Genomic DNA, 21,365 nt, shown 5'->3' on the forward strand with positions numbered 1-21,365 from the left:
GCCTCAGCTGCTGTAAAAGACTTCAGGAACATCTATAACAAACCCACAAAAATGCAGGTACCCTGGGAAATTGCAGCAAGCAGACTGTTTGTATAATGATACTTTTGAGCACAGACTTTTCACATTTCACACTGAAACATGGATGACAGCTCTTATTAGGACTGTCTGGTGTTTCATGCTAATTTATTCAGACAGTGAACGGTAAAATCTCACACTGAGTCCAATGTGACCAGTGTTGCAAAACAAGAATCCAAAACAAAAGCAATTCATGCCATCAGACAGACAGACAGATAGACAGATAGACAGATAGATATACAGACAGAATTAAATATGTCAGACAAGCTCTTACTGTTATCACTGCATAACTGCAAAAGCATGAAAACATCATATGTTTCGTCTTTTAATTTTCATGTTGCCAAATCCTTCATGCCTTGCAGACTTGATGTTCAAAGTATATACCAATATCCCCGTCCATAAACAGTAATTCTATTCTGGCCAACAGTACCACAGCCAGCTTCATGCAGCCCCAAAATGCACCATGGGAAGTATCCATAACCGCCTGTCAACTGTATGACAAATGGCTCTGGAAATGAATGAGAGGATCAGCATGCCGATACTGCAGGCAGGGAAGAGTAATTAAAAAGCCTCATTACATCAAATATTTGATTATGTGCAACCCAGCCTTGAGTTTTGTAATGATGCAGGGACCTCAAGGGAGTCTAGCCAAGAACAAATGAAAGAGAGAGAGGACAAAGAGAGAAAATTGAAATAATTTTCTCCTGAACATTCAGCATCAGATAATATCATTATTCATGAACTCTTTAACAGGTTTAAATTTAATTTAGAGCTTTGTTGATTCTCAAACACACAATCTGCCGAAAATAAGACCCGAGCGCTTGATAAATGTTCGGTTTCAGTGTGGTTTGGAGAAGTGAGATCTCTTGATTGGGATGTCTGTGCTCTGCTCTGCTGTCCTCGCCTTAGCCAGCATGCCACGCTGTACATATAAATCCTGACAAGGGTGTCAATATGTCAATGCAAATGGCCTCCGTAGCACCTCGCCTGCTGTACCGGGCCCTGCTCCAGCAATAGCACGGAGACAAGAGAGACAACCAGTGTGTACACTTGTACACCCTAGAAACTGTTCAAGAATGATATATCCTGCTGCAGCTTCTATTAAATATGTTAACTATAAAGACAGTATGGGTTTTATAACCCTGTTTTAATCCATGTATACATCAAATCAAATTGGTTAATGATACTACAGTGCATGTGGTATGGTGGAAAAGAAGTCAAGAGTGGGAACTCTCCTTCCAGTTGGCAAGGCAACGCCTTTAGTCCTCCTTAATATATTCCTTGCTCGGTCTCAGGCTTCATCGGAGATGAAGGGGCAGGGTGGACGTGTCACATGACTGCGGTGTCTAATACTTCAGGCTGAAAACACAAGCCTTTTGCACAGAGCCTTCACAATGTACAGCTCAATTACACAATTGGCTAAAATTAAGAAATAATAAGGAAGTCAGTAATGACGCATCTCTAGGTAATGATGGATTGATAAATTATTCTTCGACTCTTTAGCATTCACATTGTGCACAATTTTTTATATAAAAAAAATATATATATGTAAATATATATATATATATATATATATATATATATATATATATATATATATAATGGAATGTGTATATATATACACACAAAATCTAATTTACTGAAAATGTATGAGATTACATAATGATGAAGTTACTTGCAAACCAGTGTATCATTGTTGCAACTACACAATTCAGTTATTATAATGATGTAATGTTCTTTTTTAGCACATCATGAACTTTTATCTCAAGAACATTATGAGACTGTAAATGAATATTCTTCAAAAATTCTGTTTCACAGCAAAAATAACAGCATGTATGTTTGGGGCTGAGTAAATAATGGCTGAATTTTAATTTGTGGGAGTATTATTCCTTCAGGGAAGTTGGCACAAGGCTTCTTAACCGAATTTCTTAGCCCAAATAGCAAGACTTTTTTGCCAAACAGAGTGACAAGACATACCATACTGATCAGCAAACTTTATTCACCTGGAGAATAGCAGGATTAACCTAGCGCTACCCAGCATAAACATAGAACCAACATAGAAATTCAAGCTGCACAGTGAGTAAAAAGTACAAGAAACAGTTTGCCCTACTGACAACCTTGTCTACTCATATAGATTGCATATTAGTATATTAAGGCACTATTAAGCATCCTTTAAAGGGATAGTTCACCAAAAAATAAATATTACCCCATGATCTACTCTCCCTCAAGGTACCCTTGGTGTATATGACATCAGACAAATGCAGTCTGAGTTATATAAAAAAAATGCCCTGGCTTTTCCAAGCTTCATAATGGCTGTGAATGGGTGTTATTTTTCAATAGTCCAAAAGAAGTCCAATAAAGAGCATCCAGCCATCATAAAAAGTGTTCCACATGGCTCCAGGGTCAAAAAATTCATATTGAAACTTAAACTGTATAAACCGTAATCTCTAGCTTCCGCTAACTGTTGTATGTGTATACATGAGAAAGTCATGTTCCAGCGGATGACATCAGACACAGGTGTAGCATAAGCTCCAGTAAGAATATGCTAGTCTCACGAGAACCAAGTTTTGTTTACAGGAGAAAATGAAGCAAAGTTTCCATTAATAATTTAAACTAATTTGTGACCAGTGTATTGTTTTGCTCTTTCCTTTGTGCTTCTGCATTTGTCACTTCTCACCAGAATTTACACTATGCCTATGTCCCCCATCACCTGCCAGAATGGCGTTCTATTGTGAATGTGCATACAACAACTAGCGGAAGCTAGAGATTACTGTTTATAAAGTTTTAAATATGGATATTTGTCTTACAAAAACACACTGATTTTCTTCAAGAGGCCATGTGGGACACTTTTTATGATGGATGGATGTGATTTGTTGGACTTCTTTTGGACTATTGAAAAATAACACTCATTCACTGCCATTACAAAGCTTGGAAGAGCCAGGGCATTTTTAATGTAACTGATTGAATTTGTCTGAAAGAAGAAAATATTATACACCTATTATGCCTTGAGGGTGAGTAAATCACTGGGTAATTAATTTTTTTTTTTTTTTGTGAACTATCACTTTATGGGTCGGATAATGGTAAACCACTAATATACACCACCCCAAGTCCCCAACAAATCAAAATAAATTATTATTATTTTATTATTTGTTAATTGTTCTCTGAGACATCAAAACGTTGAATAAATTTTTTTTTTGTAATTATGAATATGCATTGCACAAGGTTTGCAATTATAAAACACCTAAATGAGGTATGCCACTTTGTATGGTGTATGTGTGCATGACTGGGTTATGTTTTTATACCCCTCTCTGGCATACATCAGAAAAAGCTGAGTGAAGCATTTTAATCCATTATGTTAAGAGGAATTTAGATACCACATCAAACAATTAAATGGTAAAGAATAACTGTCATCCTTCCATTTAGTTCATAATTACGCATAAACGTTCCAGACTGTTGTAAACGATAAGCTCTGATTGAAATTAAATGGCTCATTTTCAGAGAACGAGAGGCTTGAGATGCTTTCCAGTTTTCACTATCGACTGTTCATTGATTAGTCGCATGCTGGCAATTTATAAGGGAAATGCTGATGCTTGTTGCACTGATTCTGCTTTATATTAATGTTGATGAAGCAAAATCACTCTAATAAATCAACCAGAGTCAGCTTACCACTGACTCCAACCTGATAGGATCCCATGGGGCTGATTTCTGTCCCACACTCACACAAACACACCACACACACACACTCTTCATGCACCTGGTCTACCGACTTTTTACACTGCATCCTAAACAGATGCGTTGGAACAAACGATCAAAGCAATTTTCCGTATTAGTTTTTGATGGATAGATTTGTCCAACCTACCCACAACCAATGTCCAAACCCATTCATTAGTGACTATGCTGAGCTGTGATGTGAAAACAGCAGATGCTAAAAAAAAATGAATAATATAATTAAATGTTTGCAATTGTTCACAATTTTTGGATATAACCATGGATATAACATCAGTGAAGATGTGGTGTAATTGCCAGATCTACCAGCAGGGGATAACAGGGTCACAGTGACCCTTTGTTTAGGACAAAGCACTTCAGTGCATTGCCACGCCAGGGCCAGCTACTCAAACCAACAAAGCCACCTCATCCCACATTCCACAAGATTAGCCTGGGTGCTGAGAGAGAAAATAGCATGTTTACATATTGAAGATCCACACATACAGTCCAGCGCTTTGAATACAGGGTGACTGAAGTTTTAAGTGTTTCAAATAGCAGGATAAAAAATAAAAAATAAAAAAATAAAGTTTACAGGTTTACAAACCATCAAGAGAGTTTGTTTGCAATGTAATGTCTGAGGCAGAGAATACCTTAAGATGTAAGCATAAAAGGCAACTTTTTTTGTTTAAAGCGATAGATGGACTGAGTAAATGATGACAGAATTTTCATTTTAGGTTGAATTGTCCCTTTAAGAGTGCTCTATAGATTGGCTTTCTGGTAGCAAAGGTGGGAGACACATGCACATTTGACTTGCACATTTGAAGTAAGCTGATAAGATGTGTTTAAAGGTAAAATGCAAAAAAATACTTTTGATGGATCTGACCAGAGCGATTGATGTGATTTCTGTGGGCTATATTGCTAATGCAATGCAGTGTGGTAGACAAGCAATTACTTCACATCCTGTGGGTTTAAAATAGCACTTCAGGTTTTTTTTGTAGTCTTGTGATCTTATGATTTTGCAAATACATGCTGTCCAACATGAGTAAAAAAGGAGAACAGTCCATGTAAAATATATTTAACAGTTTTAACCTAGCTAGTGGATTTCAAATATAACCTATGCAAATGATTGCAAATAACATGAAGCTAAAATAAATGAGAGCGATGATACTGGTCATTTAGCCAGTAAACCAGCACATTGCTCAGTAATTCACAAGGATTTTCAGATCTCTCAATAATATTTATGTGTAGTGTAGTCAAAGCGATGTAAATATGCGCACACGTTTGTTGAGTCGTTTGACTTGAAGCTGAGCACCGATCATTGTACGATAACAAGGTTCCGCGAGAGCAATTTTAAGGCATAATGAGCCATCTGTTCTGCTCACTGTAGCTCTTGTGAAATAATGTCATACAACAATCGATCATAGTGCTTACAACCAAAACCTGCAGATTTTAGGCAATAGAAATCCTGGCAAGGGTGTGTCCCATAAAAAATTGTGTGTGTGCACTTGGATGGGTTAAATGCAGAGCACACATTCCAAATATGGGTCACCATACCTGGACACACGTCACTTCACTTTCACTTGCTTCCTCTTCTAATAAATACTTAAAATTGTGTACTTTTTCTTAAGGATGTAGTACAAGTAGGCACATTGGGATGCAGCAGAAGTTTTAACAGTCAAGGGGGTGGAGCCCAAACATATGCTTGTCGTGTTAACAAATGCTATTGTCTGCTAGCCAGATCCTGTATTGACTGGCTGCTTGTCTTCGGACTGACTGTTGATTGCTCCTTTCCTGACGAGGACGAACACTTTATGTGAAAAGTAAATAAATCACATGTGTTAGATCCAGTCCTTACTAGTTCTCTCTCTCTCTCTCTCTCTCTCTCTATTAAAACCAGTTCCAAGTCAGTTTAATCACCGTTCTATATTAATGAGCTGCTTTAAGTGATGCACACAATGATGATGTAACATCCAGGTAGGCACCATAGATATGTATACATAGATGCCTCATTAGCGACTCTTTCTATGGGCTGCTATACACAAGCCGTTTGCCTGATTGCAAGGGGCAACTTGACATCATTCACCATAATCAATGAATATTCGAATAAATCTTTATAACTTTTTTTTTTATAATGACAATATAACACCTTGTAAACTAAGAGCCCAACAGGCTGTTTTCTGATGTTTTCAGTACTGTTATTTTCCCTCGCAGCGTGTTGAAGTGTGTACACAATCATGTTTTTTGTGTTTGAGTTTGGAATTTGCCCTTTCTTTAGGTTTACATTTTACATGTGAGCTTCTCGCTGTGCGCACAGTAATGTAATTCGCTTACATGCTGTGCTCATGTGCTTGCGCTGTTTTGTCTTTAAATGCCGTAAGCTACAGACAGACACAATTTGTGCCCATCTGTGGTTTGCCGCTCACTGAAGAGGCCATGCTTATGTGATTTATCTCATAAAATAACACAGTAGTGAGGTATTACCTCAGACGGAGAAAAAAAGGTAATGCCATTTTATCTAGAAGAAAATACCAGAGTTCTCCACCGTACCGAATTAATGTGACAAAAGACTCCAGCAGGCGGCCTCAGTTTTCCACAATATACGAGTCTCGAAATTGAATCATCTCTGGTAGTGTCAAAAAAAACAGACAAGTGCTTTGATAAAAGGCATGTTATCAATCATTTGGCTAAGGATGATGGCACTCCAAGTGTCATTTCTCTAAGATAAACAATTTTAAGGTCTGATTTCTGCGTTTAGAGTGTTGGATGGGGGCGGTGTTGTTGTATTGAGAGGAATTGTCACTTTGCCCATTATTCCCATAGATATGGATGCCCTGCCTCTAACAGAGGCCCACTGATGGTAATGTGCTCCCTCTGAAACACTGAATTACCGCGATACATCAAAGCTGCAGCTGCGAAGAGGAAAAAGTGTCAAAACAGTGCACACAAGCCTGGTCATTTCTCATAGTTAACCTCCTTAACTAGATTACCCCTCACCACTTCTACCGCAGCCCTCACATGCCATCTTCAGATTCAGCTTTCAAAACAGGGTCACATACAAACACGACCTTGATGTTGAGGCTCTGCAGCAGCAGATACTATAGGCCAAATATCCCAGAGTGCATGGGACGTGCTATTGGATACAATACATCAATGAATACATCAGTGATACATCAAGTTCAAAAGCACAGGGGGCAGGCAGCTTGTAAATAATGACTTTCTCCTCAATCTTGAGTTTACTGTTTGCACTTATGTCCAAGACTACAATCAGCTGTCCTGAGTATGTCCTGAGTATTGGCCATCAACATTTCTTTAGGGCATCAATTAAGGTAAGGCAAAGTGATGCTCATGTCATTTGAGACAGCCAGGTTTGATTGGAAACTGATGTGAAACTCTGCAGGATAAACTAACTCAACACCTGATGACAGTGCGAACCAAATAAATAACATCTCAATGTGAACATCAGTGCTTTTGGCAAATTAAGTCTTTTATATTTCCAGCTCATCTTGGCTTATGATGCTGAGACCTGTATTTTGTTCTAAACACATCTTTTTGATGACTTAAGTGCTGTGGTGAATTTGTCTGCTGATTTTGCTGTTTTTGCTGATTCTGCTACAACAGAGTGTATATTCACTATTGCTTGAAAGTTTAGGGTCAGATAGATTTTTAGAAAGAATTAATACTTTAAATTCAGCAAGGACACATTATATTGTTAGTAAAGTGACAGTTAAGATATTTATACTGTTACATTTTTTTTAAATAAATAAATAATAATGTTCTTTGAAATTTTCTATTCATCAAAGAATCCTGAAAAATAAGAAATATTTCTTGAGCAAAAAAAAATCTGCATATTAGAATGATTTCTGATCAGCTTTTCCCAGACCCATACTTTCAGTCTTAAACTATGAATATGCAAAACAATAATATTAATAAAATGTATATATTGTAAAACTTTGAGAATCTAAATATTATATTTAATATAAAAAAAAAACATTTTAACCATTATAATTTTACAAATAATTGTTGTTGTTGCTGCATTATTTTCAGTCAAGCTGAATTTTTGTTAAATTATGCAAAACATGAAAATATTTATATGTGCATGTAAAATAAAAAAACTAAATATTAATTATGAAGGTAGTCTTAGCAAGAAAGTGAACTGCCCATTCAATTTCAAAATCCCTTAAAATGTATTTTCCTAGACAGAATGAATAATTTGCGATGTGGTAGAAATAAAGCTATAGCAGAAAATTTCACAACTTTCAGAAAAAAAAAAAAAGATAAAAATGGCAAAATCTGTAGTAATGGATTTACACTTTTAGTAGACAAATTAAATAAACTCATTATAAACTAGTGAGAGTGAGAAAAAAAGTGTGTTTTATGAGCCTGTCCTCAGGGTCAAAAGTAATCACAGTTGAAGAACCACAGATAATAAATGGTCTCCTGTAATTTCCCACACAAGAAGGTAACATTCCAGTAGCAACAGCTTGTGACTCAGCTGGATTTTTGACCTCTTTGCCAAGTTTCTCAGATCACTCCTGTTCCAGCATGGCGAGTTCCAAATGCAGCCTGAAATCCACAACAATTCATGCTAAACAGCATTCCCACGACAGGACATCTGATCATCTTTTAAAACGGCTCAAATGAATGCTGGCCAAGCAAAACAGGGGACCCACAATTCATGGGTGCTCTGGCTCAAAGGATAAGAGCTTTATTTGGAGGATAACAGCTCATTCTTGCAATCCTCCTAACAGAATACAGCATTATGTGGAGGAGCTTTGATCTTATTATGCTTATTAGGACAGTAGTGGTGTAAATCTATCTGTTAAATGCCGCTTACAAGCTGTGCATATGCCATCTGCCTCACCCCAGGCACAAATTACACAGTGTCTGTATGCATCCAACACCTCCTCACCCTATCAAATTCATTTAAAACAGACTGTGCTGTAACAATTTAAGAAACTTATTTCTGGCAAATACATGGTTCTTCCCATCAGCGGCACATTAGAGCCTCAGATGGCCATAGAAATTCATTGAGTTTTAAGGCAGGGATGGATAGACGCGCTCACAGAATGACTTAAGACAGCATCAGTCATCTGATGTTACAACCTACAGATCGAGCCCCCGAGCGGGGAGATGGTGGGGTTACCAAAGGGGAGAGTGAGAGAGGAAGAGGCAGAAAATATAATATTGAGCAAAGAAAGAGCTTTTGCTTGGTAATCTAGAGGAATGCAGGTAACATGCTGTCACACATGAGGAAAAAGACAATCAGAGGGGACATGTCACATCCTATTTCTTTCAAACACAAAAGCCTAGGTCTCCACGAAACATTCAATCCACTGAATCCAGTCAGACCATACATGAACAACAAAGTAGCGTTTCCTTACAGCACATGTATGATATAGGCTTGGAAAGGACAGGTCAAAATCAGGCTTTAAGTTCTTAAAGGGACAGTTCACTGAAAACTAATATTCTGTCATCATTTACTCATTCTAATGCTGTTCCAAACCTGTATGATTTTTTTTTTCTTCTGTGGAACACAAAATATTATGAAGAATGTTCCAATTGTTTTTAACCTATCCATTTAATAACAATTAAAGAAACAGTCATGATTATTACTGCCTTAACCGCATCTCCAAAGAAATTAAACACCCATGAATTCAATACTTATCATCTTTCTTACATGTAAAATCACTTCTTTACATTTTCATGGAAGTTTTACTATAACTGAGATACAATTATAGTTTTTTTATTAATAGTCTGAATGAGTTTTTTTGTTTAATGATTTTTGTTTGATTGATGATTTATTATTTATTTTTTTATTTTTTTATTTTTTCATTTAAATTTAAAAAAATATATATTTTTTTATTAGTCTTTGCCTTGGTGCCCAGTTGGTGCCCAGTTGGTGCCCCTTGGTGCTCGCTCCACTGAATCACAACATAGAAAAACAAAACTATTGTTAATGGGCGTACTGTTTCAAACATGAGCTGTACATGGTAGACCAATCAGAACAGATTAGGCCATCTGATCAATCAGAGCAGGAAAGGAGGGGTTTAGAGACACTGAATCTTAGAACTGCTTTGAACAAATGAGGTGATATGAAATGCATAATTTCAGAAAAGCAAAGTGTTTTTTGACCTTGCATGCATGTAAACTTTTTGCAGGAGACTCCCAAAACAATATTAGGGACCTTAAAAATGGCATAATAGGGTGACTTTAACTATAATAACGCTATTATGAACACAAAGCACTTATGCATGCTTGCAATTCCCATCTTTTGCAAGTATCTGTAAAGATTATATGATTCAGGATGATGCACATGAGCACCGCCTATGAGGTTACTACAGCAAACAGACTATGTGGCATTACCTCACCAAAGTGTAGAGTTGGAGGCATGAACTGGAAAGATATTTGGAAGGCCCTATCATCACTGGAACAAGGCACTTAACCTCGAAATGCTTCTGGGTGGCTGGGCCTGTGTTGTAGCATCTAGATTTTTCTTATGCAATCTGCTTCTATCTTAAGAAGCAAACAAAACAAGGGTGAAGGAGATTGAATGCAAGAGTGATAAGGAATGAATAACTGGAAAACAGACAAGTGAAGCCATCTTTTTAGCAGAGAGATTGTGAAAAATAGCACAGGAACATGAGAGGCAACAGATCTCACCACAGCAGGAACCCATGGAGTGAGATTCTTCACTCGCCATGGAAGAGGAACATAAAGCAGCAAGCATGATGATTAGCACGTTGCCCGAGCAAAAGCGCATGGAAGATACACATACTCTCAAATAGTCATGTTTTAATGTTGGGAGTTTTTTATTGAAGAAAATCCAATCATCCTGCTGAAACGTCTATTATGTGATGTGTTTCCTAGAATAACTAGCCTATTCCTTCAGCGATTAGCTTCACTATAAAGAAATAGGCCACTCCAATTTGTTCTGGTTCATCAATTAGACCAAGCTTTAGCTACTGTAGTTAACAACCGTCATTTAAATGGATGGGAATGCTAACTGATAGATTTCTCCAGGTTTGACAGACCCTCTTTGATCTAAACCAGCACCAAACCAATACTAACTATCATAAACAAGTTTGGACCACCATGCAAATTCATGCTAGTAAGGTAAAGGTGGACTTTGCAGCAGTGAAATGCTTTCATTACACTAGAATTCATTGCTTTGAAAACTCTTGGAGCTTGGACTCTTGGGACGATCTGAACTGAAAATAAACTAAGGCATCAGAAATTGCTTGTGATCTCTAATGCTTCTGTAAACAATTGTTTGATGCAAAGCATGTTAAAGGAATTATAACTAGAAAAATATTTTGATGGAGGCCTTTGTCATGTAAGAAAGCTTTGTCTTGCATCATAAGAATGGATTGCATTGGGACAATGTTCTGACGCTTAACTTCTGCCCAAATTCATTTCATTACAGGAAAAAACGTATGTATTAACATATTTGGATTGTGCGTACATATTTGGGGATATGTAATATGTTTTATAAGTTACTCTACTTCGATACTCCAGTTAAAAGTGAAAAGTGAAAATGCAATGATTACAAATTTTGGATTCAGATAGACAGTCGGACAGACAGACAGATAAATCACCACTTTTAGGGTTGATGGGCTGATTTTACTGTGTATTAATAAGAGAGTAAAGTGTAAGTCAGTCACAACCAAAAAATGTAAACATTTCAATCATGATCCATACCAAAACAAACTGTTTTTACTCCATCAATAACAAAAACAAATGAAACACATCAGCATCTGGAAGCCTGGAGGTGTAAATGCGTAAAAAAAAACAAGGGTGATATCATCCTGTTTTGCTACTTATAAAACTGCACCAATTACACCTCCAAACAGAAGAAGACTCTCAGGAGCTCCAGGTAAACAAGCTGCTAAATGGTCTGTGCTAAGCATCAGGGCCCATGGATATTGGGTGAGACACACCGGTCATCTATTCCGGAACAGAAAGGGCTAAATCAGGTCAAACACCTCAAAAGATGTGATTTTGATACCTTTGTTTTAGCGTGTGTGCGTGTGCGCATATGTGTGTGTGTGTGTGTGTGTCAGTAACACTGTGTTTCTGACACCTTTGTGACACAATTTTCGTGACTCTCCATACTTGTTAATCCTTAGTTTATGAAGAAAAAGCAGCTTTAATTTGGTAAACTAGCACAGACTCAATAACAACAGCCATTTGCAACTTCATGACAATTATCCTGTTGGAACAACTGCACTCTTGTCTGTGTGATGTTGCTTTAATTTAATGAAAGAATATAAAACTCCCATAATAGACTTTAAAGCAGAAGCTGAGCACTTGGGCAATTGTTATATTTAATATCCAGTGTACTGCAACATCACTTTGTGTAATTTCTGTTCTTGTCATTCCAGCGATTTCAATTTTATGTCTATACATTCTAATAAAGAATATATAGCAGACACATTTTACACAAAGTTTTTTTTTTACTCAGTTCATGTGTTCCTGGGGAATCAAACCAACAAACCATAGCCATGGCTGATGTCAAAGAAATACAGATGGTGATGCTGAAACAGACAGAAATCTTCTGCTATTAAAATTGCATCTACGTAATGTCTTTGCTCATGTGGAATTTCCTCATGTAGTACCAAAGGGAAGTCCCTTGTCTTTTTTTATGTGTTCAGTGCACAAACTGTGAAATGGCTGCTGAATTGCAGTCAGTAGGAATTGGTAATTGCAGGTTATGAGAAACATTCCTGCCCTCGCGCTGAGCTGCTGACTGGCTGATAAAAGCCTCTTGATTGAGTAATTGTGCGTTTGAGAGCCACATTGCAGGACGGAGTCTGTAATCATAGCGTAATCTCTTGTTCGTTCAAGCCCAGCACAAGCCAATTCACACAAATTCGAACAAAAAGGGTCAATAACGGCTTCTCAGCAGAAAATGTATATAATGATTATACTCAGAAATAAATGGCACTTCAGCTCCACTAACTCAGCTTACCATCACAGTTATATCCATGGTGACACTAGTGCTTTTTGCTTGAGAAATGAAGTAACTGGCCTACAGTGTTTTCAGACTTAACCACCTGTGTCATTACCGGATCATCAACCCTTAAAATGACCAACTGACTCTGTTGAGTTGTTACAAGTGTTATTTAATGGCTCTGTGGCACTTATGGAACTTGAAATGGTTTAAGCCTTGAGCGGACCCCTTTTAAACTACAGGAATGAGATTATCTGGATGAGATCAAGTAATGCTTCAGAACTTCAAGCCAACCACGAGTAAAAGTGAAGCAAGTGAAACAGATGTTCCACAACATGTAAGGCGAACGGAGTGCTAATGTTCCTCGTGGGACTCTATTCATCACCTCATCAAAATTAGACACGCTGCCTTAGTTATGTTGGAAGTGTTAAGGAAAAAATTAGCTCTTTCAACAGGTCCTAAGGTATCAAATGGAGCTATAGTGGTATTGCATTTGACAAAAGCCAATAACCATATCTAAAAGGAGTTCACGCTGTTATTTGAAGCAACAAATTAATTGAAAGTCCTTTAGTTTGAATATAAAGGTGTTGCAGATAAATAAACAGACCGGTAAGACAGAGCAACCAAAAGACAGAGTGGAGATACTGTCGCTCTGTGAGTAAAGTCAAAGATGACTGAATCTAGTGAACAGCTTTGCCTTTTGGTGCTGATGCTGCTGTCAGCTAACGTCAGCAATGCACACTATGATGATGGGCAGAGGGTCTGATTGATGGTATGAGAGCACTGCTGGATGCAGATTCGCCCCAAGAGATGAAAAGAGGAAAGAGTATAATTGCATCGGGCAGTGAAGTGTGTGAAAGGATTAGGCCTTGGCCACTCTTCAGCACACCCATATAAAAGACTGTCCCCCCAGGGAAGAAGTGCGCTGGCCTGCTTGCGTACGGAAACCAAGGTGCCGACAGCATAATTCGTCTTCGATACACCTCTCCTCCCCTGCCTGTTTGTTTTCTTAGCCTTGGCCTTGTCTTTCGCCATCCATGGCATGTCTTTTCTGATCCTGCTCAGCTGCTCAACACTGTCTCGGTCTTTATTAATCTGGCCATATTACGAGCGCAAGCTTCCCCAATGTGTGTGGTGGTGTCTTTCACCTGTCTGTTTGCACTTTCCTATCTGTTTGGTTCTCTGAATGCTGTCCTGTGAAAGTTAGCTGTTCGTTAAGTTGCAGTTAAAAGATGCCAACTGGCTCACCACCAAGGCTATGGACAAAAAAAAATAAAATACAGAAAGTAGTGAATATTAAACAAACGGTTCTGCCAAAAATGAAATTCCTGTCATCATTTACTCACCCTCATGTTGTTCCAAATCCGTATGACTTTCTTTCTTCTGTGAAATAAACAATTCGATATTTTGAAGAATCTTCACAGTTCATAGTGACCACAGCTACTGAGCTCCAAAAAAGTACCAAAAAGAAGTCATATAACATATTTCAAAACTTTTGAAGCCATAAAATTTTTCTGTGACTGGAATCACAATACCCTGCATTTTATAATCCAGATCAAACACTATATATATAAACTGTCAATAGCACTTTCAAACCAAGCATTTTTCTGTTGGTCAGTAATGCAAATTTGCATGACCAACATGATTGTATTCATTCAATTAATCATACAAAACCAAAAGAGGTGACCAGTCACACTGACATTCAAATAATCTGTTTTGTCAGCTTTTAAAAACATATATAAAGAGAGTCACTGCCTTTTGTTGCTTTGATTTTCTATATTAGAAAATAGCACCTCATCATCCCATGAGTAGACAGGTTTAATTTTTCTAGCTTGTAAAAACACTAAAAACTTTTCCCTTGAGTCTCTGTAGTGCCAGTGTAACCTGCAACATCGGGCCATGCCCCACAATAAAACAGATGTATATGCACCAAGAATTATGTATGTATGTACAAAGAATTCTCAGTTCTGCCTTACTAAACCAGACCCTCTGATTATCATGGATACATCCCACCTCTGACACATTGAAACCTTGTAAACCTCTGATTTGTTGAAAAATATGGTTTTGGTGAAAACATAAGTGAATTTCTCTTCATCCTACGTGACCTCTCGCTCGATGAGCAGATGTTTTGATTTCTTGCAGTTCCAGATATTCTGAAGAAATGGAACAATGACATTCCACGTGTTTCTTGAACAACAAGTGGTTACTGCCACAGTGTCTACCTACTTCCATCTGGCTGCTTTCCTGTCTCGTTAAAAAGCATTATATAGAAGATTCTGAGTGCTTGCTACTACAAAAACCTGATTGGAACATGAAAACCAAAAACAAGCTTCCGAATACATGTGAATCAGGGTGTAACTTCAGGTTAAAAATGAAGTCTCCCCGATACGTCTCTCTGAATATACTAAGCAACCCCAAAAACACTGAAAATGTGCTCGAAGTACACTGCCATTGGCACGGCCACTCTTCATTCCGCAACATAATCACGTTTACAAAAGCTCTTCTCTTACAAACAAATTTCTGAAATATCCAGAGGCATGAAGCTTAAGGTTGCATTTATTCTCTCTGTTGAGGAGTATCGCCCTCAGAGGAAATGGGGTTCCTGAGTCTGTTCTATATGCAAGATGCCCACGGCTGAAGCCCTGGATGACCCTGAGTGTTTGAAGATGAAGGACAGCATGAAGACTGGGTTTAATCCTGTGGGCACTTTGCCCACTTGAACGTGCATACACAAACAAACTTACACAAGTGTGGACATATCTGTGCACAAGCACATAAACACACACACAAACACAGTATATACAGAAATGCCTCTAATCTCTTCATATGGGGCATTTATACAGGTTATGATATAAAGAGCAATGAAAATCTACAACACACACAAACAAGCAAATTAAACATACAAGAGACATACATACCAACTGCTATTCTAAGTTTTTTGTCATAATATTTTCAGAGTTCATACTTCATAGACAACTTGATTGTGTTTAAGTGCAATTTTTACAACATTGCAATTCAAATATATTTTAAATTAATCGCTGGATATACTTACATGCATGAATTTGCAATACTAAAAATAACAATAAAAGTTCAGTGAAACTAACTCTGTAACAATCTATTTTGCCTATTAAATATAATCCTAAATGGATCATACAGTACATCAGTCTACATAATGTAGGCCTATTTTGATGGTAACTTTCAATGTCTAATTAATATATCATTATAATTATCATTTTTAAGTGTGTGTGTGTGTGTGTGTAGCTAATGTTTTACAATCAATAAAATGTAGTGCACTTTTTTCCACAAGGGCTATTGGTGCTTCTACCAGTATATTCTAAGAGACCAACGGAGCAGACAGCAGTGCCCTCACTGGTACTATGTAAATAATTTCTACATCATCTATTTGACCTCATAGTTTAATTTGTTTATGAAGTTTCTTCACTCTATTTATGTTCTTACTCTCTTTCTTGTTGTATAAAGATGTCAGCCACAGGGGGCGTATGGATCTCATGATCTCTGACAGACTCTCTGAACTTCTCATCTGGGCCTGTTTACAATTATAGTTTTATTTGAGTAAAGAAAAAAACCCTCCAGTAATTAACAAGAGACCTCTGCTCCAATCCTCACATCTGTCACTGCCATAAACACAGATCTCAGTACACACAAGTCACAAAGCACACTTTACCAATCAACTATTTATTTGCCTTTCAGCTTGTATTAGGAATATCCCTGGATACTCATAAAATCTATGACTACTAAGAGAACATTTCAGTAGTTTGTTGAAGAGACAGATGGTTTTAGGTAGCTTCATGGCTGTACTCAAAATACTCAAGGCACAAGACAAAAATTTAGGCTACAACCATAAAGGACTTTAGCAGGACCCTCATTACAGAGTCACATCCCTTGAAGGAAACGTTTACCCAAAAATGAAACTTTGCAGGAAACTCTCAGGCCATAAAAAAATTTGTTTTTTCATTGGAACAGATTTGGAGAAATTTAGCATTACATCACTTGCTCACCAATGGATTCTCTGTAGTGAATGGGTGCCGCCAGAATGAGAGTTCAAATAGCTGATAAAAAAAAGTATTTATTTAGATCTGATCTGTTTTGATCTGTGCATATTTCTCCCCTGATTCAGAGGAGATGACTTTTGTACTGGAGGAAGCAATTTTTTGAATAGAGAACTTTGAAGTTTGAAGGTTTGAAGTTTTGCTGAAGGTTTGATGGATTTTTTTAATGACAAATATGCAGCTTTTCACTTTACAAAACATTTATTGATGGACTGAAGTCGTGTGGATTACGTGTGGATTATTGTGATGTTTTTATCAGCTGTTTGGACTGGAAGTCACCCATTCACTGCAAAGGATCCATTAGTTCTAATGAACTCATCTACATCTTGGATGGCATGAAGGTGAACAAATATTCAGCAAATTTAAATTTTTGGGTGAACCATATATGTCAGATCTGGTATCCCATACATGAAGTAAACAACTTAAGAACACCTTAAAATGCATAAGATATATATATATATATTTGATAATTCCACAAAAACACTCAATTTGCACAGTGATTGAATATAGAAAAGATTAAACTCTTCTTAAAAAAAGTTTTTTTTTTATTTGATTATAGCAATTTTTTATGGTATTGATTAGATTCATGAAGGGTTTGTGTGAATTAAGCAGACATACTGGACACCACACAAAATGAAGGCCAATGTAGACACTTACCAGGCCGTCGCAGTTACTTATAGCTACGGAGGCTCCCTGTATGTCCGTAATGTCACCAACATACATGCAGTCGCTCTTCAAATGCTTGGAATGAGCGCCATCAGATTCCTGCCACTCCATCTTGGCTCCGGGGGCCACCAGGCGCGTATTACGCTGCAGTCGCAGGTGAAACTCCCGGCCGAAGACGGTGACATTGTAGTACAGTCGCTCAGGCGTGCCTCTTCCCGACTCATGGTGGGCGTGGTCGGCCGATGCCACCTCTCTTCTCCAGCGCCTACGGATCTGCCCCACTGCTGGACCAACCGATACCACATGGGACAGAAAACGCCCTTCTGCATCAGTAAGAACTGGCTTCACCAATCCATAGTCCCCCAGAACATGCTGCAGGGAATCTGCATTGAGTTACACACAAAGATTGTCAGTCAGACAGAACACATTGGTTGTAATGCATCAGCATCTATAATGAATGTCACCCGGCTGGTGACTTTCATGTGATGGTTTGCAGAAACAATGTTTCTTCTCATTAAATTTCAATTTAGATGTCTTTTTGTTGACACTTGAAATGCACATTCCTTTCCATGCAGCAAGTAAATGCACATGAGAAGCAATGGGTCAGACATGTCTGGGTGAAGAAACACATTTACACTTGTTTGACACCATCATTTCCAGATTTAATGATGACTGTTTTTGCACAGACTGTGTGAAACTTTATGAAATGTGTGTTGTTCTGGGTCTATATCGATTATCTGCCTAAGTACTAAGATAAATAAAATGTGTCATTCACAATGTGCTTTATTGTTTTCAATGGCAGCCAGAAGCATGATAGACGTATTTACAATATTGAAATATATCAAGAAGAAACACAAAAACAGGCTCACGTAGGGGAAAAACAAAAGTAATTGACTTAAATTATCTCAGAAAATCACTCATGCTAAATGATTGTCACAATACCTAATGAGCAACCTACCAAGGCAGCATTTTAAGAATCACAGGCACATTCAGTCAGTTCAGCCTGCATTCAGTTCAGCTGATTTCCAACACACCTCTGATGCTCAGAAATGCTCCATGCATTCGCAAAAATATTGCATGCACCCTTAATATCCAAAATACTCCAGTCACCTATGTCTAACCAAAAGTTCTGCACATACCTGAACCCAAAAGTTCCACATGCACCTATATTACACAATAATATTTAATTCACCTGATGCACAAAAATAATGCACCACTCATCTATGACTCCCCAAAAATGCTGCACACACTTATGATGCCTAAAAATGAAGCTCAAAAAAGCTTCTCTTCCATATGATGCTCATATAATGCAAACTCCCATGATAGCCTATAGTGCAACTGATGCAAAAATTCTGCACATACCTATAATGCTTAAAAATGCTTCACTTACATATAATTTTCAAATATTCTGCACACATCTTTCATTATTTATAATAATTAATGCACCTGCTGCACAAAATATTTTCACACACCTATGATGCCTATACATGCAACTGATGCACAATAATGCTGCACACACCTATGATGCTAAAAAATCCTCCACTCACCTAAAATGCCCACACTTACGATGCCTAACAATTATTCTCAAAATGGTTCAATTACCCATGTCCCTCAAAAATGTTGCAAACACCTATGGTGCCCAACAATGCTGTCTAGGTAGATAGCTCGCTAGGTTTTGAGACACGGCCAATATGTCAGTTCAAAGTGATGCTGAGCTCTGCATGTGCATCTCTGAAGAGAGCACTTACTGCACATTTAATACAATCTCTTATTTACAAATAACCATTACAAGTCACCAGCAAACTGAAAGTTGTAGCATAAACAACCTTCAAATCTCTTCCAGAATCAAAAGTTCAGTTTCAGAGCTTTTATTTTAGTTTCTTTACGCAAAACGCACGTTTTGATTAAACGTTCCCAAATGATGAGAACAGAATGGGACATTTTATTATTATTATTAATAATATTAATATTATTATTATATCCTGCGTTACTTCCGCAGTCAGAAAGATCGATATTGCCAGAGCGTCCGTCAAAGATCCCACACGCAAGTCAAAACAACAACAACAACAATAACAAAACACCCAAAACATTTCCACCACACCAGAGCTGACAATTAATTTCAGCAGCATGTGAAACAACCACACTCAAAACAAATAGTAATGACACAGCACACGGGAACGCTACGGCTGTTTATATTTCCTAAAGCTCCAGAGAATAAATAAAAATATATTTTTTTTAGTTAAAAATTAAAAAAGCCAGTCCCACAAGTTTCTTTCACACAGGGATGGGGGGCAGCGCGCAAAAATCTAGGTCTGGGGCGCACTGGGGTGGTACCGGGCAGGACATCTTGCGATGGGATGGAAGTGTAAATAGGTAAAAGCAGCCGCACGTACCTATGCTACTGGAGATATAAAGGCCATTCGTCTGCAGAAAGATCGGCAGTGTGATTAGGATAGTAAATCCGGCTGCGAAATCCATGGCAGCTCCGAACTGCGCAGGTGAGAGAGACGGACTTTGGGATCCAGCGTGTTAAAGTTCCCTGCGCGACCAGCAACCGCCACGCCAGCAACAGCCGCCCGCAACTTACTGCAAAGTGCACTAGGAGAGAGCGCGTCTCTCTCTCTCTCTCTCTTTCTCTCTCTCTCTCTCTCTCTCTCTCTCTCTCAGTCTCTCTCTCTCATACACACACCCTCTCCCACCTCACATACACACTCTTACAAGGTTTCTCTGTCAACACCTGAATGCGCGCCCTTATTGAGCGCGCACGAGCTCTACACAGTGCGAAGCGACAATGGGATGCAGAATCATTTCTGACATCGCTGCAATATAAATATTGATATTTCGAATCTAATCAAATTTTGAGGACTTCAAACTGCACGTGTGAGTGACTGCTAAATTTTAAATAGTCGCTGCTTCACGTCTAGAACTTTTACAAATAAAATGATTGTGTGAGGTTGTATTCCTAACGACCTGCTCAAACTTTTTGCAGGGCTTGATCACATTCAGTCACAGCATCTTCATCTGAAGCAATAGCGCCCCCCTGAACACGCACACAGACTGTCACTTATTCAACACTAGTCACAGGTAGACTCGAGCACCACTTCATCAACACCAAACCAGACGTGTTAATCTTACTACAATTATTTTGATCATTAATATTAAATAAGAAATATTTTTATTTACAATGGAAGAACAACAGTGTCATCCACACATGTATAAAATATTACACACAACATTATAAATATCATATTTTATTATGAGCCTCAAACGGTTGAGATGGCCACAAATCTCTTTCAATGAGAAAGGTGATAGTTTATTTATTTGTTTGTTTATTTTTGTAAACTAAAAATATTATAGTACGGTTTACCTGGTAATGCTGCATATGGAAAATGTTCACGTTTAATTTAATGTGTTACTTGTTTCTTTGTAATTATATGGAAAAATTTACTAGCAATTTCTGAGTGAAATTTGTTACTACACCAATCAGTGCTGTTCTGAATGACTATTCAGTTCTTGAGCTGTACTTGATATAATGAAATGTAAGAGGATGTGACTGAGAATTAGATATATGCCCATTATTCTCAGATATAAAAATGTTTCCTTATAATAATATTCTTCTATGGATGGTAAGATGATATTGAAAATAAAGAGACAGTTAGAGCAAGCAGTTTGCAGAACTGAATTTAGCATAATTTCAGTAAGAATTCTTAGTGTAATTTCTAGAGAATATATATCAGGAATAGAATTGTTCTAAAGAGGGAGATGAGCAGATAGTCTTTCTGAGACGTGGACAGAGAATGTCCTTGATAGGGTCAAACACATGGCATCCATTCGTTTGCATGTATTAACATACCTAATGAGTGATGGGATAGATTTTATTTTGCTCTTGAAAGGTTAAA

The 21,365-nt window shown here is 37.7% G+C and overlaps 1 protein-coding gene across 1 annotated transcript in view; it reads right to left on the reverse strand.

Moving 5' to 3' along the window:
• LOC113057586 (A disintegrin and metalloproteinase with thrombospondin motifs 2-like) overlaps nt 1-20,101 on the reverse strand; it is a 133,572-nt gene extending 113,471 nt beyond the window's left edge. Inside the window, exons 1-2 of the mRNA XM_026224999.1 lie at nt 19,860-20,101; nt 17,458-17,849 (exon numbers count right to left, since the gene is read on the reverse strand). Of these exons, the coding sequence (XP_026080784.1) occupies nt 17,458-17,849; nt 19,860-19,944 (477 nt within the window). The 5' untranslated portion in view covers nt 19,945-20,101. The remainder of the gene's footprint in view (nt 1-17,457; nt 17,850-19,859) is intronic.
• Between the last annotated feature and the right edge of the window lie 1,264 nt (nt 20,102-21,365).

Source organism: Carassius auratus, chromosome 39 (genome assembly GCF_003368295.1).
Source record: "Carassius auratus strain Wakin chromosome 39, ASM336829v1, whole genome shotgun sequence".
Taxonomy (NCBI): Eukaryota; Metazoa; Chordata; class Actinopteri; order Cypriniformes; family Cyprinidae; genus Carassius; species Carassius auratus.